Genomic DNA, 24,325 nt, shown 5'->3' on the forward strand with positions numbered 1-24,325 from the left:
AGCAATAGTAATTCAATGTGTTTTGATAATAAGAATGGTGTATGCCTAATTCAAACTTTGGTTCCATGCATGGGTTTTTGTTTTTTGTGCTGTGTCAGTCATACAATTGTAAATCCTTTTCTAACAATAACTCAGCAGTTTCATGGTGTTAAGTTTCTATTCCTTTCGTCTGCCTTTTGTGGAGGTGAAAAACCACGTTCCGGGGTCAGTTCCTCCACCTTTGTTGAGTTCTGGGGTTCTTCTCTTCACACTGTTTCTCCACCTTCCCTTCTTCCATCAAATCCTTTGGTCTTCCTCAGTCTTCCAGTAAGGAAACAAGTCCCTTTATTTTGTCTTCTCCATGTCTGGTGAATCTGTTTGCTTCTCTTGGTGATAATTGAAGCCAACCAAGTTTAGGAAGATAAGAGTTCTCCTTAGAATGTGCTCATCTAGGCCGGGTGTGGTGTCTCACGCCTGTAATCCCAGCATTTTGGGAGGCTGAGGTGGGTGGATAACTGAAGTTGGGAGTTCGAGACCAGCCTGGCCAACATGGCAAAACCCTGTCTCTAGTAAGAATACAAAATTAGTCAGGCATGGTGGCAGGCACCTGTAATCCCAGCTACTTGAGAGGCTGAGGCAGGAGAATGGCTTGAACCACAGGGGAGGAGGTTGCGGTGAGTTGAGATCATGCCACTTCACTCCAGCCTGGGTGACAGAAAGAAACTCTGAAAAGAAAGACTGAGAGACAGACGGAAAGAAGAAAGAGAGACGGAGAGAAGGGAGAGGAGAGGAGAGGAGAGGAGAGGAGAGGAGAGGAAATATACTCAATCACCTGCAGACTCCCTGACCTCCTCACCCTTTTCTAGGGTCCTGCAGACATCACCCCACAACATCAAGTCCTTTTCCTAAGTACCACAGAGTGGGCTCTGCTGCTCCTGTTGCTCTCTGTGTGCTCAGCGCCGAGACTCACTAGTGCTTTGATGATGAAGTTCAAATCCCTAATGTGTTTGCAAACTCTCAGACCATCGTCTAGCAAGCTGCCATTGCAAGTGAATTCTGGGAATCCTGGGCTGATTTCAGTTTCATATTGCTGGATGTTCTCTAGCATCCAGGTGTATTGGCAAATTAACACCTAGAATTTGTATTGAAACTTTATGCAAAATGAATGGTAGAAAACAAACTTTTATAAAAATATAATGTGAATTTAACCAATAATGTAATAAAAATTTTTAAGTGATGTTTCTTATATTTTATTAAATTTATTAATAATTGACAGATATTTAAAGTATACTAATAGCATAAATGACAAATAAACCAACACAGAGGCTATACATGAATACCACTGTACATTATTTAATTTGGCAAGAATGGCATTTACTTTAAGTTCTACCAAAACTTGCCTATAAATATGTTTGTTTACTGGCATTAGGATACAGAAGCAATCACACAGAACAACAACATTTTGGAATACTACATTATGCTATAAAACAGAGTAAATTCAATTCAATTAAATAATTAAAATAATATTAAATAAAGTCGTGTTCTGTTTTGGTATTTGGATATGTGTTCATTTTTGTATTTGCTTTTTTGTATCTTTAGTATAGATGGGGTTTCACCATGTTGGCCAGGCTCGTCTCAAACTCCTGACCTCAGGTGATCCATCCACCTGGCCTCCCACAGTGCTGGGATTACAGGCGTGAGCCACCACATCCGACCCATTTTTGTATTTTCACATGTATGTTTCAGTACTGAGCATATGTACATATGTGTATGTGTATGTGTGATTATAAACTTATAAAATATTTTATCCATCTATATAGTTATGCAAATTGAAGAGTTTCATGTGAAGAGACAGTAGAAAATACAAAAGCAAAAGAGTTATAGAAAGCATTTGCAATACCTAAGGTCTACAGAGGAGTCATATTAATATGAAAAATAATAGCTTAATACTTTGGAAATGACACACACAGTAACAAATACCTATATGCAATTAACAAGATATTGGCACAAAGTTAAGAAAAAATTAACATAAGTGTGCTCATTATTGGTCTATAAAATGCCTATAATAATACTTTTTATTTATCATATTATAGAAAATAAAATAACTATATGAGTAGCACTCTCTTTGCTTGATTTTAGCATTAGGTGCTTCCCATGTTTTTTGATACAGATAAACATTTCTCATTTTTTATTGTAATTTCAATATTTTCTTCTAGAATATATGTTCATAATTATAATTAGAATTATAGAATTTCCAGAAACGTATTTTATCAGTTGTGACTTGTATTCTTATGATCGTCTTTTTACATTAATGTACCTTTGATTCAGAATAATAATAGATAAAATAATTATAAAGTTAATACCGTGTGTTCCCACCTCCAAGTATCTCCTAAGATGAATATCCTCCATCATGATAAGACATGGTGTTAAGACATTTACATTAATAAATTTAAAATTATTCCATACCAGACCTTATGTAGCATTTTTCCAATAATTTATTTTGTAAACCAAAAATAAAATTCTAAGCTTCCTCAAGCAACTGAATGAACCCACCCTCAGCCAAGGAGATTTCAAAGTAAATTCTAAAACTTGTTCCAGCAATGATGGGAAAGTGAGAGGTCAGACATGCCTCATTAATTCTCCTGTCATTGGAATTAAGGCGCCAGTGGTCAGCATTAGCAATAAAACAAAGATTTTAAGACTGACAAAACTATATTTTTGCTATAAACACTCTTCATAGAAAAAAGACACCAAATTACAACCTGATTCTAGCATAACACCACATGACAAACAGGAAGACCTAATGATCTATTCTCTCTGAAGTCTGCTACCTGGAGGCTTCATCTGCATAATAAGAACTACGATCTCCACAACCCCTTATCTTAATCTAGACACTCATTTGTAAGAAGTGTATTGCCTTACATTTCAACCAATTGCCAATCAGAAAATCTTTGAATTCACCTATGTCCTGGAAGTCTGGGCATAAACTTTTCCTGCCTTTCTGGACTGCGTAAATGGTATAGCTCACATGTGTTGATTAACATCTGCCTGTAACTTCTGACCCACTAAAATATATCAAATCAAGCTGTAACCAAACCATTTTAGACACATATTCTCAGGAACTCCTGGAGTGGTGTCATGGGCCTTGGCCAATCAAATATATCTCAAAATGAACGATTTTAAATATTTCATAGTTTGTCTCTTTTAGCAGATATCTTCTTCTTCTTCTTTTTTTTTTCTTTTTTGAGACGGAATCTCTCTTTGCTGTTGCTTTTCTATATTTGTTTGTTCCCAGATTCCATCAAGGTCATCACTTTGAATTCAGTTGTCATGTTCCTTTATTCTCTTCTGGTAAATCACAGCTTGTATTTCTGAAGTTTTCCAGGTGAATATTTTATAGATACAAATGTATCAAGTAGTTGAAAGTGTCATTTGGGACACTTCTATCTCCATCTTCTATATTTGTTAGTGTATTTGCTGTTCCAAATCCATTTAATAAGTATTTTATAATGTATTTTGGAAAGTTGATCTCATTTTTTAATGTAGTATTTCACTTGAGTCACAAAGGTATTCATTTTATGATTATTTGGTCTGAAATTCACAGCTATTCAAGGTTTCTTTGGTTTATATTTTCATGGTATATATTTTTCTATCCTTATTTTTTCTATTCATGAATATCTAAAGAAGTTTTCTTGGAGAGAGATAATTGCTGCATCCTAATTTTTTAGTTGACTGTGAGGAATTATTTCTTAATGATATTACTCTTTTATCCAATGATTCTTGTTTTAATTTATCTTTTTACAACAATGTATATTGTTTCTATTAATTTACTATTAACTATTATGTGACTAATATTTTATAGGTTACCATAAGGATAACAATAAGACATTTCTACAATTGAATTCTAATTCAAAAGTGTAATACTCCTTTATATATAGAAGAGAGATATTATAACTGTATATGTCTATTTTCTCTTTTCTATCACTTTTTTAACTTTCTCAGTTGGTAGTTATGTATGCTATAAAAATGTAATATTGAAATTTTATAATTGCTTTACACATTTATATAATAAAAGAAATACAAATGCAAAAATAAAATTGGAACCTCATTTTCCATTGTTGACAATCTTTATTTTTTTGGATAGATTCAGGTAATGGATGTATATCATATGGCTACTCACCTAGAAACTCTGCTAAAATGTCCATGGAAAGATTATTGTGCTGGGAATAGATTTTCTCAGGATTTATTTGTCCTACAGAATATTTATTTTTCTTTGATTTATCATCTCCGCAGACAATGTCAAGAAGATGCTGTATCTGCAAATGGTCAATCTGCAAACCAGGGACACATCACTATATTACTGCGCAACAGAAGTGCGTGAGGAAAGGCCAGTGTGAGCACAGACGCAAACCTCCAGGGACACATCACTATATTACTGTGCAATAGAAGTGTATGAGGAAAGGCCAGTGTGAGCACAGACAGAAACCTCCAGGGACACATCACTATATTACTGTGCAATAGAAGTGCATGAGGAAAGGCCAGTGTGAGCACAGACAGAAACCTCCAGGGACACATGGGCAAATTAGCTGCAGGGGGTGCTCGGGACTCACTGATCAGAGTCAATCCCAGAAGGAAGTGCACAGAAAAGTTAGGACTGCTTTCCTGCAAAGATGAAAACAAACAAACACAAACAAAAAAACTTTCTTCATCTGAGAGTTTCTCCAGGGAACTTCTCTAATTTCAAAATTCTCTGCCTACCATTGCCATCTCTAAATATTTTTTTAAATATTGTGTTCTGAGGACATATTCTCCCGTGGACAAAATGCAAACTGACACTTACAGAGATGAAAAGCACTGAACCATGGTCGCCAGAATTGGAGACGTGTATGAGCTCGGTGGGACCTGTTGAATCTTCTCCAATCACACTCACAGCAGAGACCTTACTGGGTCTCCCTGACTTGAATAGTCTTTAGGGAGGGTGATACCAGCCTGAAGATGGTGGACCATGGTCAGCGTCATATAGAATATGGGACCCTCACAGTCTTTATGTCTGACCCTTCTCCTGACACTGAAGTATGCAAATTAACATCAACACTGATCTGGTGCTTCTTTTGATTCTAATTCATTTTATTTCTTTTTAGTTGTCATCCTCACTATTCCTTGGATTTTCCTGCTCCTTGAAAAAGGTAAATGTAGTTGCTGTGATCTCAATTCCAAGGCTGAAGCCCCTTCCCTGTAATCAGTTTGGGCTCAGGCTGTGGCTGCTCCAGCCATGTGAAAGAGGCTGAAGGTACTTTCTTCCCTCCCCTTGATCAGGACCATCCACTGTGTTGTATGTAGGCTTCCCTGGAGATGCAGTAGCCATTTGTAGTGAAAGAAATAAGCTTGTCTGGTTAAAATGGAAGGTGGATGTAGAATTAATTGGCTACTACATAAACTGTCCTTCTCCACCAGTGCTTTTAGGACAAGATTGTGAAATTTGTAAGAATCAAAATGGAGTCACGTGTGTTAAAATCCTGACAAATGGAGTCAGGGAAGTGTAGGGAGAATTCTCACACACACATCCCTGATAACAAGAAATATCATAAAATAATTCTTGCACAAAGGCCAACACAGCCTCCTAATCATGACTTCTGCCAAGACATCTCAGAAACTACTTGTCCAGCCTTAGATTAATGCCATCTGAATTACACTGATCATGTTACTGTCACTGCTCCTCACCACAGATGCACTACCCCACTGAGTCCTGAAACCTGACTCCATCCCACAGAGTAGGGCACTGATGAGGGCAATGCAAATCTCCACCAGCTCCACCCTCCTCTGGATTGAAAAGCCGAGCACAGGGGCTGGCTCAGTGACTGCTGTGCCCCACCATGGACACGCTTTGCTCCACGCTCCTGCTGCTGACCGTCCCTTCATGTGAGTGCTGTGACCAGGGACTCCCTCAGGGATAAAACATCTGTTCTCTCCTCTGTGAGCTTCACCTTCTTCTGCTTTCTCCACAGGGGTCTTCTCCCAGGTCACCTTGAAGGAGTCTGGTCCTGCGCTGGTGAAACCCACACAGACCCTCACGTTGACCTGCACCTTCTCTGGGTTCTCACTCAGCACTACTGGAATGCGTGTGAGCTGGATCCGTCAGCCCCCAGGGAAGGCCCTGGAGTGGCTTGCACTCATTTATTGGGATGATGATAAGCGCTACAGCCCATCACTGAAGAGCAGGCTCACCATCTCCAAGGACACCTCCAAAAACCAGGTGGTCCTTACAATGACAAACATGGACCCTGTGGACACAGCCACATATTACTGTGCACAGGGAGCACAGAGACACAGCCCAGGGTGCCTCCTGTACAAGAACCCAGGCTGCTTCTTATTGGTGCTCCCTCCCCACCAATGCAGAACAGGAAAGTGCAGCTGAGATGCCATTTCCTGCTAGGGCCTGGGTTTCCCATCACTACTAGACTCAGAGCCCTGTCTTCCTCCTTCTTCTTTACTAATAACTGGCCTGTCTCCTGTTAATGGTTCATGCAAGCATAAGCTGTATCCTGTTTGACAAAGATTCAGCATGAAATGTCCTTATTACCTGAGCCAGATGCATCACTGGTATGTGGCCACCAGTTTCTTGGGCTCATACCACCCCAAGGGGCAGAATACACATCAGCAGAACATATGCCTTTACTAAACTTTATTAAACTGCGGGAAATGACACTGGAGAAAAATGTAGGGATAAGAGAGCAGGAGGAATTGAGGAAGTCCAGATAGTAGCTTTTCTTGTAGAGAGAAAGTTGCAATCATAAAGTAATTTTATAAAACAATAAAATAGATGGAATATATCCTCATCATGGAGTGTCTCACAGTGTCAGTGTACAAATAAATTTCTAAAAATATCATAGGGTAGGCGTGATACGTGACCCTTATATCCACACCAGGAGCCCATAAATACCCAGGTAAGTAAAAATCCAGCTCTTAGAAAGGGAAGTACCTCAACTTGACTTCAGAAACCCACCTCAGTGAGTCTGAGGAACAATGTGGAAAAGAAATGGGAAATCCAACAATATCTTTCTTATGAAAATCCTAGCTCATGTTTGAACACGAAACACAACTGTCCACAATTTTAGGAAAATCATCCCATGGCAACAAATAACTGCACTCAAAAGCTACTGAACTAGCCACACAATCTATGGCCAAGTGATCTTTGACAAAGACAACAGAAATATGCATGGGGAGGAGGACACGCTCTTCATGCCACGTTGCTGGGACAACTGGGCTGCCATATGCGGAAGAATGAAACTGGACCCCAACATCTCAACATATACATAACCAACAGAAAATGGATGGAAGGCTTGATTGTAGGACCTCAGACTATAAACGTACTCGAAGAAAACCCCAGGAGAACTCCTCTGGACATTGGGCTTAGTAAATAATTTACGAGTAAAACCTCGAAAGCACAAGCAATAACATAAAAAATTAGACAAATGGAACTTTAAAAGAGCTCCCACACAGAAACCGAGTGAACAGACAAATTGCAGAATGATAAACAATACTGGCACACATTGCATCTGGCAGGGGACTGATAGCTACGAAAAGCAACCTCATTACAAAGGACACGAGCAAAAACTCTTTTAAGCAACACATAAAACTGCACCGTAGATATGTAAACAATGCTCAACACCACTAATTATCAGGGAGATGCAGTTGAAACTGCAAAGAGATATCTTACTCCAGTCAGACTGGCTCTTATTAAAGAGGCAAAAATAAGAGACACTGGTGAGGATTGAAGGCAAAGGGAACTGTCAGTCACTGTTGGTGAGGATGTAGACGAGCACAGCCTCTGTGGAAAACAGTAAGGAGATTTTTCAAAGAAATAAAAGTAGAACTACCTTTGGTTCAATAACCCCACCCCTGGGTAACCACCCAAAGGAAAGCTAAATCATTATATCAGAATGATAGTCAGACTTTGGTTTTCCTGCAGAACTATTCATAGTAGCACATGCATCAATCTAAGGAATTAACCTGTGTCTAACAAAAGATAATTTTATAAAGAAAATGTTACATATATACAATTAAATACTATCCAGCCATATTAAGGAATGGAATCATGTGTTTTGCAGCTACATGGATTGAACTCGAGGTCATTATTTTAAGTGTAATAACTGAGAAACAGAAGAGTACACACTACATGTTCTCACTTACAAATGGGAGCTAAGTAATATGTGCACAGGGACACAGAGAAAGGAATGATGGACACTGGAGTCTCAGAAAGATAGGAGAGCAGAAGGTGGGAGAATGGTGGGAAATTACTTAAGGGGTATGATGTACATTATTTGGATCATGGATACATTAAAGCCAAGACTACTATGCAATATATATGTAACAAAATTGCAGTCACTCCCCATAAATTTATACATATAAAATAAAAACAAATACAATTAAAATATGAAATTATTAACAGTTGATCAATAATCCTGAAAATTAAAATTTATGATCAATAAGTGAAAATAATATTAGTTGAACTTCATCGAATTTTAAGACATTGCCTAATCAAGTGACTATCAAGAAAATGAAGGACAAGCTTCAGAGGAGAAAATATTTGCAAATCATGTATCTACCAATGTAATTATAATAAGAACCTGCAAAACTCAGCAGTAAAAAGAAGCAATCTGTTTAAAAATAGGCAAAGGTTTGTGTAAACCTTTTATCAAAGAAGATGTATAGATGACACATCAGCATATGAATGTGATTTTCCAGTAGAGAAATGCAAATAAAGATCAAAAGGAGACACGACTCTAGGCTTTAGAATGACAAAAAATAAAGAAGAAATGCTGGCAGCACCAGGGTCAGTGAGCATGCCAGGCCCCTAGAGACTAAAATATTGCTAGTGCAAAATAAAACAGTTTCTGGGAAAACCATTTACAGTTTCTTATCAAATTAAGCCTGTCCTTAATCCATGACCTAGAAATCTCACTCCTGAGTATGTGCTACAAAGGACTAAAATCCTATGTTCACACACATGCATTCACACATTTAACATTGTGTGTGTATGTGTGTGTTAGAAACTAAAAACAACATGAATGTCTTTCAATATTTGTCACAAATCATTGGAGGTGAACTCCAGACTTTCTCCTGAGTGAGGGAAGCCCTGCCTGAAAGATCCCCAGACACACAGTCACGGATATCACTGTCACCCTCGCATGTCACTGGTTTGGGCTGGGCTCTCTCTGTCTCTTCCCTGACCAGGACCAGATGTTGAGTTCCACGACGTGCAGTTGCAAATTTATATTTTCAACAATGCACTGAGGTCTAAATTGCTCTACAGACTCAACCAAACAAACATGGGCACCTTTGAACAAACAGTGCCTGACATTTGTACTGACCCCAGGAGAGCTCTTCCCCGCTATCTTTCTTTTTGGTTCTCTCCTGCAACCCAGCAGCCCTGCAGTTTAGCCTGGATCTCTCCTGCATCCATCCATCTTCTTCCAAGTTCATTTTACCACAGCCTCCACTGTTTTTGAGAGCACTCGAGGGCTTTGTAATTCTCCATACTCTACTGTAAATGAAATCAGATCCTTCAAGACCACATTTAGGACTCTATTTTATGACGAAATTTTAGCAACCCCACCCCCTGCTCCTGAGACAGACAGAGTTCCTAAATAAGGTTCTGCAGGTGGAGATTAGGAGCTTTTTTCTTCTTTAAAGTAGGAGCTGAGTACTCAGCAGAGGGATGGGGAGAAGCTTTCCACTTTATCAGCATGCAGATCCTGCTGGGGTGGACCCTCTGCCATAGGAGTAGGGCTGGGAACCAGGCAGCCCATGTCCTCCGTGGTGCTGCACCCATGGCAGAGCCTGCATCCATGAGTGGGGCTGTGTGGAAGAAGTGAGTCTCTGGTCCTCAGTAAGTCTTGTCAAGGACTGAGCCTCAGCAGCATGACCTGTGGGCAAGGTCAGAGGGCCAACGTCCTGGCCCTGGGGGAAGAGTGTGCTCTGGTGGGGGCTGGGCAGAAGGAGTCCTGTCTACTTGGCTGCAGCCATCTGCGGTGGAGTTTACATCATGCTGAGCTGGGACATAGGAGGAAGGAAGAGAATCTTTGATCAAATATCAATAGCATGGCTGACCTTACTGAGTTTTTGTAGATTATCTCGAATAAATGTTCCTTCACTTTCTGTATGCTGATAGGGCCTTTCCAAACCCGATAATTTTTCAAAATAAGTCTCACCAGTTTCATGGAGGCATGGATATGTCGAGCTCCTTATACTGTCATGTGAGATGTGGAACTGTTTCCTTGACTGGTTATAAAATAATGGGTTGACTTTTTCCAACACTTTATAGATACCATCAACTGTCCTATTGCTTATATGGTTATAACCAAAGCAACACTGATATTATTCATGTCTGTTCTATTGCAAGGTATGCCCTCTACTCACCTCCACTTGCTGGCATGTATTTCCATTTGTCTGTGTGTTTTAGTAATTTGAATATGATTGACCTAAGAGTGATTGTGTGTGTGCGTGTATATGTGTGTCGTGTGTGTGTGTGTCAAGGACTTATCCTGCTATTTGCTGTTCTCTGACATGCACTGATCCCTGACTTACAGTTTCTCTAATTCTGAGGAAAAATATAGAGGAACAGTGAGTTTGAGTCCAGACACAAACCTCACTGACGTGGACACAGGATTCTAGACGCAGGGGTGCTCAGGACACACTGATCACAAGAGCCAGCCTCAGGGGCAGGTGCAGACGGAGGCTAAGGTCTGGTTTCCGGTCAGCACTGTGGCTTCTTCTCTGTAAAACATCTTCCCTTGAGGAATTCATCTGGACTCATGATTCTTTGCTTATCTCCAAAGTCTCTGAAATGAAAATGTTTGTTTTAATGAGAGAAAAACCTTCTCACATGTGCAAAAGACAGTCTCCTATGGTCACTTAATCTTGTCTTGAAATGTCAGTTAAGTATCAATGCTTCTGAAGTAAATCAGCTAAATCTATAAAATACGCTTTGTTTAACTCAACCCTGCAGCCCAGCACGACAGCACTGACAGGGCCAGCAAGCAGCAGGCAGGATACGGTGCATGCTGGACAATGGGGCGGAGGGAGTTAACATCCAGTGCAAGAGAAGAAAGTGCCCGTGGTGGTCACGGTCAGGACCCAAGCTCACAGCTCCAATTGTAGGTGACCCCGTGCAAAGGAAGAGATACCCTCACCAATGTTTAGTGTGGATGTCGAGTCTGATGGTGCCACACTCACACACCACATGAATATGGAAAGATTTACCAACTGCATTATTGAGGTGTCTGCTGAGGGCAGCACAGGCCTCTCAAGAAAGTCCAAACTGGCTCAATAGAGCAGGAAAGAAGGCTGTCTCAGGGTTTTTATAATGGTTTGGTGTTGAAGGAATGGTGGGGCTTCCTTCTAAGGGGAAGGAGCTTGTATAATTTGAACCTAGTACTGGCATCCAATGAGGGCACTTCCATGATTTTCTACTAGATTTCCCATGTGCGGGGGACAAAGGTGAAGGAAGAGGATAGATCCCGTCATCAGTAGTGAGGCATCAAAATAGAGTTGATGACTTATTCTACTTAGCAACTTAAGAAAATGAGTGAAAAATGAGGTAAGTATTCACTCCGGGTGGACAGCAAATAGGTCTACAGAAAATACTTTTTTTTGGTATAAGGACATGAGAAAAAGAAGAGAACAAATTGAACAGGATCTTGGCCAATGTCCTGGGCGGAAGCTCTTCACTCGTGAGCTCATCAGCTTGCTCGGGGGTCTCAGGTCAGGTCCTTCTTCAATAGATCTCAGGCCTTACAGGATATATGGGGATGTCCTTTTCTGGAGCAGCCTAACAACTGGGCGGGTTTGTGAACTTATTCCTCGGTTGCATTACATGAAAAATCACACAATCCGCAAATTTGAAAAAATAAGCCTTACCTTTTATAAAAGATTACAGCCATTTCACAGGCTTGGAAGCACAGCCTTTGGTAAAGACGAGAGAGAGGCACTCCCAAGGAGGAGCGGTGGGGCAGAAACTTTACGCCGCACGTGTTGGCTAAACAGACATAATCAACAGGTTACAGGAGGGCTGTGCATGTTCATAAAGGTGGTCATGACACATGAATATGGGAGCAAACATACATGTAACATGTGACCCCTGTTCACTTAGCAGTGGGGACTTAGCATTTAAATGTATTACAGTTAGGCCCTGTGTGCCAAAAGCTGGAGCAGGGGCACAAAGGCCCTCAGAGCGCAGCCTCCATGAATGGCCAGAACCAGGCCATGGTCAAAGTTCTCTGATCAGGAGAAAGTTCCTGAAATCAGTCTCGTGTCCAGTCAAAGCTGGGGTTATGGCTGTGGAACCCCTGTTCAGTTAGTCAGGGGATGAGCTGCAATTGGTTAAATCACGCTTGTCTCAGGGTCAGTGCTTATTTAGCTGCTAGAAATAAAATAACCTATTGGCAGTTAGAGAACAGTTTATTATTTAAGAGTTGAGGTGAGGGATGTAACTCCCGCCTGGCACGGCCTTAGGACTTGTTTGTAACGTGGCATCTTATTGCCCCAGAGAGTCTGTTCTGTCAGTCTTAAAATCTCCATTTTAACGTTAGTGATGGTCCGTGTTGTCTCTGAACCGAAAAGGGGAGCGGGTATAATGAGGTGTGTCTGATCTCTTGTTCTGCCCAGCTGGGAACTCAATTTTTAGGTGTTTTTGGTGCCCCCTTGGACAAGAGGGGGACCATTCAATCTCGTGGGGTGACTACAATTTTACTTTTAGTTTAAAGTTTATAAATATGAACCTAAGTATTGATACTCCTTTGTTTTGGCTAAAAGTACCCGGCAAGAGTCAGTTTCAAGAGAAATGAGGTTCAAGAGCAGTATTTTCTCCTGACTTTATTTGCAATAGACACATGAGTGACTGTTGAAAAGATGTACTAGGAAAGCAACTTTAATCTGTTGGTGAATGGAGTTGATATGATACAGAAATCACTTTCAGTATTTTGTAACACATGCAAACATGCAATAAAACAGTGGTGAGCATGGAGTGTAAAGTCTCTAAAGGTATGATCTTTCAGCTACCAAATAATAGGGTAATAACAGACATTTTCTGGAGGAGTTGACTATAATACCATAATACTAGGGGGAGAACTTTTGGCCAAGGAAGTCCAAGATTTTCTTAATTTTTTTTTTTTTTTGTTGTTGTTGTTGTTTGAGACAGAGTCTCACTCTGTTGCCCAGGCTGGAGTGTGGTGGTGCAATCTCAACTCACTTTGACCTCCATCTCCCTGATTCAAGCAATTCCTGCCTCGGCTCTTGAGAAGCTGATATTACAGGCATGTGCCACCACACCTAGCTAATTTTTTGTATTTTTAGTAGAGATGGGGTTTTGCCATGTTGGCCAGGATGATCTCACACTCCTGACCTCAGGTGATCCTCCCACCTGGCCTCCCAAAGTGCTGGTATTACAGGAGTGAGCCACCATACCCAGCCGAGATTTTCTTAAAGTTTTGAAAATTTTAATTTAGGGGTTACAATTTTCTTCAACATTTCCAGAAAGTTATAGACAGTATTGATTGTGTTATATGAGTAATTGTAATTCCTTCCATTTTAAGATAGTATTATAAACAATTTTAAGGCTGCTTGCTTTGTATAATGATCCACTACTATAGATAAGTAGATAGATGATAGATAGATAGACAGATACATACATACATACCACGATAGATATATAGATGCACACATAAATACATAGATAGATAGAGTTATAGACATATTTTAGTTATTATGCTACTTTTTTCTTTGCCTTCACTTCCTATGTTATGTTAGTCAGGTCTCTAGGACTTAGGAGTGCATTTACAATTCCTTCCCTTGTCCATTTTGATGGGTTCTAGAAGATGTGAGGATCCTTTTGTGTGCGGATCACTTCAAAGTCATGCGCTACCCTTGCAATATATGTGTTTGTCTGTGTCTTTGCCTTACTGACAAGCTCTGCTGAGCGCAGTTATTTCTGCCATCTGAGCTAACTTTACCTTGGTAGAGAAATAGATTCTAAATGGAGGCGTCCACTATTAATTTAAATTACTAATTTACAACCTCCAGCTTAATTATTGAGGTATAATCTATCAGAGATGATATTAGATCAAAGGTTTCCAATGAAATCTAATATAAGGGATGTGAACAAATTTTCCTAATTTAGGTAAAATAACTCTGAGCCCATTCTTAGTATCCAGCCATGTCTCCTGTCTATCACACTGAATCCCACACTAACTTTTATCTAACATGTCACTTATAAGCTTCAAATATGACGTTTTGATTGTAATGCCTCTAAATCAGGATGTGTGGTTATTTTCGCCAAGAGTAAAGAAAAGCAAATTTAACTTACCAAAAATGAGGAATATTAAAACCTAATGAAAAGGAAACTTGGATATGAGTGGTTCCAGACTTGGCTATTTTAAGACTGTATCTATCCAGATGGTTTCTTTTCTCAATTTTATACACAGGCACACCCAAAATGTCAGCTTCACCTCCCATTGACTCTCGTCATCTCTGTCTTCACCAGCTTGCTTAGCATATTGGCTTCCAGCTGCATCCATGTTGCCACAAAAGACTTGATTTGATTCCTTTTCCACGAATACATAGTATTCTATGGTGTAAATGTGCCATATTTTCTTGATCCAATCCACCATTAATGGATACATAGGTTGGATTTATGTCTTAGGTATTAAGAGTAGCATAGCAATGAGCATATACATGGGCATATTATTTGGTAGAATGATTTATTTTCTTTTGTGTATATACCCAGTTATGAGACGGCTGGGACAAACGGCAGCTCTGCTTTAAATACTTTGCAATCTCCAGACTGCTTTCCACAGTGCTTGGACTAATTCACGTTCCACCCAACAATGTATAAGTGCTTCCTGTTCTCTGCAGCCTTGCCAGCATCTGCTATTTTTTAAAAAATTTTAGTAATACTGATTTTGACTGGTGTGAGATGGCATCTCAATGTGGTTTTGATTGATTAGCATTTCTCTGATGATTAGTGACGCTAAACATTTTTTCATATGGCTTGGCCACTTTATGTATTTTTGAGAAGTTTATGCTCATGTCATTTGCCTATTTTTAAAATGTGGTTATTAATATTATTTTGTGCTTGTTGATTTACATTTCTTATAGAATCTGGATATTGGACCTTCATCAGATGTATAGTTTGTAAATATCCTCTCCCATTCTGTAGGATCTCTGCTTACTCTCTGCTTACTCTTTTGCTCTGTAGAAGAACCTTCAGTTTATAAGGTGCCACATATAGAATTTTGATTTGTTGCAATTGCTCTTGGGGACTTTGCCAAAATTTTCTTGCCAAAAACAACTTTTAGATGAGTATTTCTTAGGTTGTCTTCCAAGATTTTTGTAGTTTGATGTCTTATACTTAAATCTTTACTCCATTTTTCATTGATTTTTGTTAATAGTGATAGTTAAGCACCCAGTTTCCATCTTCTGCATATGGCTAGCCAGTTATCCCAACACCATTTATCGAATAGGGATACATTTCCTCTTTGCATGTTTTTAGTGTGCTGCTGTAAGATCTGATGGTTGTCAGTGTGCAACTTTATTTCAGAATTTTCTATTCTCTTTCAGTGGCCTATGTGTCTGTTTTTGTGCAGATACCAAGCTATTTTGGTTCCTGTGGCTCTGCAGTATAATTTGATGACTTAGAGTGGGATACCTTTGACTCTATGCTTGTTACTTAAGATTGCTTTTGTTTTTAAAACTCTTTTTTGATTCCATATAACTTTTAAAATAGTTTTTCTTCTAGCACTTTAGAAATAATGTTTGTAGTTTGACAGTAATAGCATTGAATCCGGTAATATATTTGGGCACCATAAAAGTTGATAGCCATAAATGACTTCATCAAGGAGTTAGAAAGATCTCAAATTAGTAATCTTAAGCTTGCACCTAAAGTAACTAAAATAATCTCAAAGCTAGCAGAGAAAAAGGAAATTAGAGAAGAACTTAGTGAAATTCAGATACAAAAATTCATACAAAATATCAATAGGCCCAAGAGTCTCTTCTTTGTAAAATAAAGAAGATTGACTGATAGACCCCTGGCTGGATTTAGAAAGATAAAGAAAAAGAAGATCCAAATAAGTACAATCAGAAATGATAAAGGGGATATTACAACTGCTCCCAGAAGAATACACAGATTCTCAGACTCCTTTATGAACACATATTAGAGAATCTGGAGAAAATGAATAAATTTTGGGAAACACAAAATCTCCCAGGATTGAATAGGAAGAGATTGAAACCCTAAATAGAGCAAAACCAACTTCTAAAACTGAGTCAGTGATAAAGAACCTACCAAGAAAAAGAAACAAGATGAATTCACAGCTGATCTCAGTTCTACCGAAACTACTCTAAGAAAATCAAGGGATAGGGGCTCCTTCTTAACTAATTCTATGAAGCCAGCATCAGCCTTATACCAAAATATGGCAGAGACACAACAAGAGATGAAAACTCAAGACAAATAGTTCTCATGATCATCGGCTTCAAAATTCTCAACGTAGGAAATCAAATTCAGTAGTTTATCAAAAAGTTAACACACCACAACCAAGTAGGCTTTATTCTGCAGATGCAAGGCTGCTTTAACCTATGCAAAGCAATAAATATGATTCTCTACTAAACAGAATCAAAAGCAAAAACCATGGGAATATCCAGCAGATGCAGGAACAAAGCTTTCGATAAAATCTAACAACCCTTCATGATAAAAACCCTCAAAACTATAGACATTGAAGGAGCACACCTCAATCTAATGAGCCATCTATGATAAGCCCACAGCCAACATCATACTGAATGGGCAAACACTGGAACCACTTTCACCAAGACAAAGTGAGGGAAAGTCATTGTGAGTCCAGACACAAAGCTCCCGGCAGGGGAGCTCAGGAACATCAGGGGATGCTCAGATCACCAAGGGGCACTCAGGACACCAGGGGGCGCTCAGAACACATCAAGCCAGGTGCAATAGGCGGGAAAAGGTGCTGGAGGTGGGGTTTTGCATCACCATGGTATTTCACCACTGGACGCCCGCCACTATGTTTATCCTAATGTGTATGATTGTTGTCTTATCACAAAATGATATTTCTAAAAATGTAAAACCATATGTAGGTGCATCAAGTTGTCCATTCCATCTTATGCAGACCTTTTACATTAAAACTAAGTTCCTGTTTTTCCTTGAGTCAATTATGTAGGATCTCTGTTCTTTTCTGTCTCCTTTTCTCTCTGCTTCTCTCTCACACACAAACTGACATACACAGAGTTCTTTAATTTCAATGACCTGATGTACTGAAGACACCAGGTTTAAAGTGCAGCTTTTCTAGTTTAGCTGCTGTTCATGTTGAAACAATAAGAACATGTTTCTAAACTGTGTACTTCTCTAAGCTGAGTAGCTGAGTAGCAGCTTTCTCTATAATACTCAGATACTGAAAGCAATGCAAATATTGATCAGCAGCTTAATCAGTAAATAAACTGTGGTAAATTCATTCATTGGAACAATACCCACTGTTCCAGTCACGTACTGTTGGATATACTCAACAGCGTGGGTAAATTCGCATGTACTTATGATGAGTAAAATAAGCCAAACAAAAGTACACATATGATCCCACTTTTATAAATTCTATAAAATGTAAACTAATCTAAATTTACATAAAGAAGATCAGTTGTTGACTATAAACGTGATGTGAGAAGGGAAGGTGTAAAAAACAAGAATTACAGAAAAATGAAGAAATTTTGAAGGTAATTGATTCTTTCTGTGTTAATAAAGGTAATGTTTATGTCATTATTTGTCAAAATGGACACGTTATGATAAGATTATTATTTGCTAACTTCACCTCATTAAAATATTAAAAATTCAAACATGTATAATTTGGTAGAAAATGAGTTAGACAGACATGGATAAAATATATGAGAAATTAAAAAAAGAAAATCACAGAACAATGGCATGGTGATTTCACTCATCAAACTGAAAAATTTTTTAATTTCTCAACACAGAATTAAAGGTTTAATTATATAAATATATATGATATAGATAAGTATTATATATTATGTGTAATATATAATTATGCATTATATATTATGTTTATATATAACATGAAAAATTAGGACCTTCTGAATATACACATGAATGAACCCTGGCTCTCCTTTTATTTTTAGGGAAACACTAGTATACAGCACAATAATTTCATTATTTCATTACATGATGGGGATTAATCAAATTATACCAGGCATGTCCGTCTCTGTCCTGGAATTGGTTCGGGAATTAGGTATGTCCTGTTGGCAGGAGCTGGGACACAAAGCTCACAGCATTAGTTGTCCTTGATGCAAAGGCCAAGAAATCTCAGTTAAAATGTAGTGTGGATGTCACATCTGTTGGTGCCTCACACTTCCCCCATGTGAATATGAAAAGGTTAATTATCTCTTGAGGTATCTGCCAAGAGTAGTGCAGGTCTCTCATGAATGTCTAAAATGACTTGATAGGGCAAAAAACAAAGACTAGTTCAGTGGATTTAACATTCTTTTGTGGTTTGACAGTGCAGGCAGATTTAGGTTTCTCATTCATACAAAGGGGTTTGTGGGGTTTGAAACTCCAAATAGCATCGAATGAGTAATTTCTCGTGATTTTTAACTAGATTCACATTTTTTGGTTGAAGAAATAGGAGATGACTGAGGAATGAGCCTTCAGTTATCAGCAGTCAGGCATCAGAAAAATAGTCCGATGACTCATTGTATGTAGCAACTATAAAAAGAGTGAATAAAAAAGAGATCAATGTCCAATACGGGTGGGCAAGAAGCATGTCTACAAATAATGAGAAGACTGTTTTGAAGCATAAGCAAACAATAATAAAAAAAGGAGAAAAAGACAAGAAGGACGTGAAAGTGGGTGGTGGGAATCGGACGGGGTCCTGTTTCAAAGTCTTGTGTGGAGACCTTTTACTATCTAAGATCATCAGCCTATTCTGGATGTCTGAGGTAAGCTGCCTGCCCCAAAACATCAGAAGCACCAGAGGGTCTCTGAGCATGCTCAATTCAATATCTTCTATTGGAGTAATCTTATGACTGTGTGAAATTCTTAACTGATTTTTTTTTGGTGACAAGGTCTTGCTTTGTCACAAAGGTTGGAGTGAAGTGACACAATCGTAGCTCGCTGTAATCATGAAATTCTGGCTCACACAATTCTACTGTCTCAGTCTTCTGAGTATCCAGGACTAGAGAGGTGCACCACCATACCCAGCTGATTTTTAAAAGTTTATATCACAGAAATGGACTGTCCCAAAGTTTCCCTGGCTGGTCTTGAACTCGTGGTCTCATGTGCTTCTCTTTGATTTGCTTCTTGAAGTGATGAAATTATAGGCATGAGCCACCACATCTGTTCTGAATTGATTCTTTAGTTGTGTAATATTAACCCAATAATTAATTCCCCGGATTTTTTTTTTTCAGTGTTTTGGTTAAAAGCACCTAATAAAGGCCTGGCGAGGTAGATCATATCTGTAATCCCAGCACTTTGGGAGACCAAGGTGAGCAGATCACTTGAGGTTAGAAGTTCGAGACCAGCCTGGTCAAAACAGCGAAACCCCGTCTCTGCTAAAAATTCAAGAATTAACCAGGTGTGGTAGTGCACGCCTGTAGTCCCAGTTACTCAGGAGGCTGAGGCAGTAGAATCACTTGAACCAGGAAGGTGGAGGTTGCAGTGAGCTGAGATGGGGCCACTGCACTCCAGCCTGGGCAACAGAGTGAGACTCTGCCTCAAAAAAACAATTTTAAAAAGTACTGATAAAATTTCTTCCAATATGGTTCAATAACAAAGAATTTTGTCCTGATGTTTCTTCCAATAGACATGGTCTCATGGCTGAAGATCACAAAATACTGCTAAAAATATGTAGTAAAAAAGAAACCTTAAACTTTTAGTGATTTGACTGAATATAACACAATAATCACTTTAAATATTTTGCAACACATGCATGCCATATGACAAAAATCTTTACATGTATGGACCTTCCAGCTACCAAGCCTTAGGATAGTAATTGATGTGCCCTAAGGAGTGGACCATAATGCCACAGTGCTAGTGGGATAACTCTTAGCCAAGAGAGATTAATATTTTATCACAGTTTTATAATTTCTATTTAAAGATACAAGTTTTTCGACATATTCAGAAGATTGTGAGTGAGATTGATTCTGTGGAAAATGAACAATGGCAAGGCCTTCCATGCTTTCGTAATATTATAAACCAGGTTAAGACTGATCCGGCCACTGCACTCCAGCCCAGGCGACAGAGTGAGACTCCGTCTCAAAAAAAAAAAAAAAAAAAAAAAAAAGACACATATTTTAACGAAGAACGTGACCAATCGAGCTCATGTTGAAGTCAGGTAAACACTATTTAGAGCAACAACAATATCAAAAACACAAGGCAACAGTTCACCAAGAGAAACCACGATTAACCCCACGGAAATGGTCTTCCAAGAGCATCGGCACTTAAATTCTCAAAATCTGCACGTCTCCGCACCTGTTGTCTTGAGCTGCCCTCCTGTGTGTTCTAATCACTCCTAACCACGGGGCCTGCACTGTGGGAGATCCGAGCTGTGCCAGGTGGAGGGAGCAGGACAACTGCTACCAGGTTGCTGGTGTGGATGCTGAGGCCGCCCGAGCAGGTGTAAACTCCCACCTGTGGGCCAGGGAAGAGTGCACAGGAGACATGTCCTGGGCATAGGGTGAGAGAGAGCCGTGGGGGCTCTGGGTTCTGAGGAGGGTTCTGGCCTGGCAGGGACAAGACTAACCAGCATGTGAGGCCAGGCTGGAGTCTGGACCTCCGAGGCTGCAAGGGTCATGGGCAGCTTGGCCCAAGGGGCTACCCTGGTTCTCTATGGAGTACTTTCAAACGTTCCTTCTTCCTCCTATTTCCCTCCTCCTCTGTTTCTGGGATGGGTCCACTCCCAGAGGTTGCAACTCCCAAATCCTCTTTCCCGGGTCCTCGGCTTCACTCTGCATCTGTCCTGAGCATCTGTCTTCCAATTCCATCCTCTTCTCTTCTGCTGTGTCTAAGCTGCTGTGAAGCCACCTGCTGTAATTTACTGTTGTATATTTAATATTGTACCATACATCTGTTCTGTTTCCTTCATCATAAATGCTTCATTTCATGCTCGGCATCTGAGAACACAAGGCCTTGTCAGCTGTCACCTCCTTCCATTCTCTGTTTCCTTCCTCCTATCCCCATGTTTGCACATCATGTCCAGTCTCCTGCCATCCTGAATGCTTCTGATGAAAGGTCCAAGATGTCTCATGAGCATCGTGAAGACTCTTTGTAATGTGACTTTGTTCCAGGCAGGAATTCTCCCTCACCCACCCCTGGAAGCCAAGTATAGGCAGATTGCATGCTCAATCAAAGACTGAGCTAACTTAACACTGGCTTTGGTTTGAAGGTTTCTCCAATCCCCAGGGCACAGGATTTCAGGGAGTTCAGGTGAGAGTCTGGGTGTTACCCTTCAGGAGGTTGTAAAGTCCATTTCACCTAGTCTACGCCACAGATTATGCAAACTATATATATATATATAGTTCTGTCATTCATATATCTATATATGTGTGTGTATACATATAGTTCTGTCCCTCTAGAGAACCCTAATATGTATCTATATATCATATTATATACATGTATATACATACATACATCATATAATATATATCGTATAATATATATATAGGAGTTTATTAATGAGTATTAAACTCACACAATCACAAGGTCCCCCAGTAGGCCACCTGCAAGCTGAGGAGCAAGGAACCCAGTCCGAGTCTCAAAGTTGAAGAACTTGAAGTCCGACGTTCAAGGGCAGGAAGCATCCAGCACAGGAGAAAGATGTAGGCTGGGAGGCTAAGCCAGTCTAGTCTTTTCACGTTTTCTGCCTGCTTTATATCCTGGCCACACGGGCAGCTGATTAGATGGTGCCCACCTCGATTAAGGGTGGGTCTGCCTTTCCCAGCCCACTGGCTCAAATGTTAATCTCCTTTGGCAACAGCCTCAGAGACACATCCAGGATCAATCCTTTGCATGCTTCAGTCCAATCAAGTTGACACTCAGTAGTAACCATCACAAGTCCACCCCTTGTCAACTTGAACCCACACGAATCTCCTGAGATCATAAATAATCTTCAAATAAAGATAATAATAAGGTCATAATTATACCCAATGTAATACAACTATCTTTTGTACAACCAGAAATGCACCAATTCCCAACCCAAATGCTATTACTTTATTCAGTCAGGTTAAGAACCACTGCTGGGTAACCAGTGTGGTCGTTTGGAGGTAAGAAGACAGTCTGGATTTTACAGTTGCAGAGTTTCTTGCATTAATTCTTTCTCATCTTCATGGGCGGTTTCTTTAATCTTTGAAGTAGCTGTCCTTTGGATGTTTTTTTTCTTTTTTGGTTGTTTTTTTGGTGTGTTTTCGTTTGTTTGCTTGTTCATTTTTTGCTTTTATCTTCTTTGATACTCTTGCAGGCTTGATTGTGGCATAAAGTGGGTTCAGTTAGCTGTGTTTCTTGAAAATTTTAGGGGGTCCAGGCTCACCTCAGCACCCTTGTGGTGTGTGCTCTGCTCTGGGACTGGGCCCCTGGCTTTATTCTCTTGCCCCTTGAATTTAGAAACCTGCTGTGTTGGAGGGGCTGAGGTGTTCCCAGTCTGTTGGCCACAACACTATGATAGGGGGTGCCGGCCAAAGCACTTCATTAGAGTGGTCGCGGTGGGATCCATTCTCACTCATGTATACCAGTAGTTGTGGTGTCATGGCAGGGTGTACAGGCATCTGCTGGGGTGAGGTACTGGCAGGAGCAGGGTGGCAGCATCCCTACATAGGTTCCTGCTGGCAGTCACCGTGCAGTGAGGTGCCCATGTGTTGGTGGGGACAGGGTGGCAGGGCGCACGTGCCTATGCTTCCTGGTGGTGGAGGGAGTTGTGATCTAGCTGGCACTCATGCCAGCAAAGCGGCTGGGAGGTGCTCTGGGTGGACTGGTGCACATCAGCAGGGGCTGGCCTGCTGGAGCTCTGCAATGGTTAAGCATGGCCTGCTGGAGCTCTGCAATGGTTAAGCAGGGTCTGCTGGCAAAGGAGCTATGATGACGGCACCCAGGAAACACCCTGGTTGGGCTTCCAAGGCTGTACTGCAAGCAGGCACAGCCAGCCCGGGGCCCCAGGAGAGGCCAGAAGGCAAGGAAATGCTCATTTCAGATGGGCCTGTCCCATGGACAAGACCACCCTGCTTTACTCAGGTCCAATAGTCACTCTAAGGCTAAAATCTCCTAGAGGAGCATGGTGAGCCTTGGGGGATGGGTGCCCCTGGCTGTGCTCCACTGCAGCCATTCACGTGTCAACACTCTGGCTTTACTCAGGCTGGAGTCCTGCGCCTGCCATCTCTCTAAGCAGCTGTCCCTGCCAGCACATGTGTCCATGGGGGTCATGGGGTTTCCTGCTTCTAGGATTCTGGAGGCCCATGGCAAGAGTGGGCCACTCCTCACCTGTTCAACTCAGCCTTTCCCCTGGAGTTGCTGGGAGGTAGGAATGAGTCCTGGTGCTTGGCATCCCCATGCAGTGTTCCCAGCTTCCTCCACCTTCAGCCCAGCATCTGTGTCCTTCCCTATCCGCTCTCAATCCACTCTCAATGCCTTCCCTTCAAAGATCTGCTTGGAAAGCACCAGTCTTCCCACTGTCTCACTCCCTCCGTGGCAGATGTTCCTCCTGGCTGCATCTAGTCAGCCATCTTGACTCACCTCCAAAGTCTTTTGAATTACCACTTTGGTTAAATTAGTAACTATCATTTTATCAATGGCCTGTGATTCTGTTTTGATCAAATATTTTGAGCCTTTTAGTATCCATAACAAATGTTCTCAAAAATCAAAATCCTAAATCAAGTCTCTGCCTTAGTCTTACTTCTGGGGCTTATTAAAGCTATAAAAACTAATCACCATAAAGTTGTAGAAGCTTTTTCCAGCTTCCAGTCAGGCTATGAACTCCAGTATCACCACCTCCAGCCTGATAATTACATATATTGGAACATAATCAGTTAAAGGACTCCCTCTAGACCCTTGAAAGGGTGTGAGAGACAACATGGTTTCGCCTGTCTTCATGTGTCCCAGCCCATCCCTGTGGCTGCCTCTGTCCACCCCAGCTTCCCACTGTCTTTCCTTTCCAACTGTCTGCCCTGCTGACTTCTGGCCTCAGTGACAGATGCAAAGACAAGGTGACAGCCTCACATAGACTGTTTAACCAGCCCCATATTTGCATAAACTAAATGGTCATGTAACAGTCTGTTGCCCAGACTGGTCTCAAACTCCTGG

At 40.5% G+C, this 24,325-nt stretch overlaps 1 protein-coding gene and 1 long non-coding RNA gene across 3 annotated transcripts in view; one reads left to right on the forward strand and one right to left on the reverse strand.

Annotated features, from left to right (window-relative positions):
* Positions 1-2,543: 2,543 nt before the first annotated feature.
* LOC117069768 lies at positions 2,544-5,987 on the reverse strand. Of its 2 annotated transcripts, XR_004431652.1 has the most exons (4): positions 5,852-5,987; positions 4,820-4,968; positions 4,541-4,641; positions 2,544-4,390 (listed from the first exon to the last, which is right to left on the reverse strand). It is a non-coding gene; the product is annotated as an uncharacterized LOC117069768 (long non-coding RNA). The 2 variants fall into 2 exon arrangements; XR_004431651.1 differs by lacking the exon at positions 2,544-4,390 and having other exon boundaries at positions 4,412-4,641.
* LOC117069765 overlaps positions 5,777-24,325 on the forward strand; it is a 28,874-nt gene continuing 10,325 nt past the window's right edge. The window contains exons 1-2 of the mRNA XM_033188186.1: positions 5,777-5,898; positions 5,985-6,284. Coding sequence (XP_033044077.1) covers positions 5,853-5,898; positions 5,985-6,284 — 346 coding nt within the window. The 5' untranslated portion in view covers positions 5,777-5,852. The remainder of the gene's footprint in view (positions 5,899-5,984; positions 6,285-24,325) is intronic.

The sequence above is a fragment of the Trachypithecus francoisi genome, unplaced genomic scaffold (genome assembly GCF_009764315.1).
Source record: "Trachypithecus francoisi isolate TF-2019V2 unplaced genomic scaffold, Tfra_2.0 Lachesis_group3, whole genome shotgun sequence".
Lineage (NCBI taxonomy): Eukaryota > Metazoa > Chordata > Mammalia > Primates > Cercopithecidae > Trachypithecus > Trachypithecus francoisi.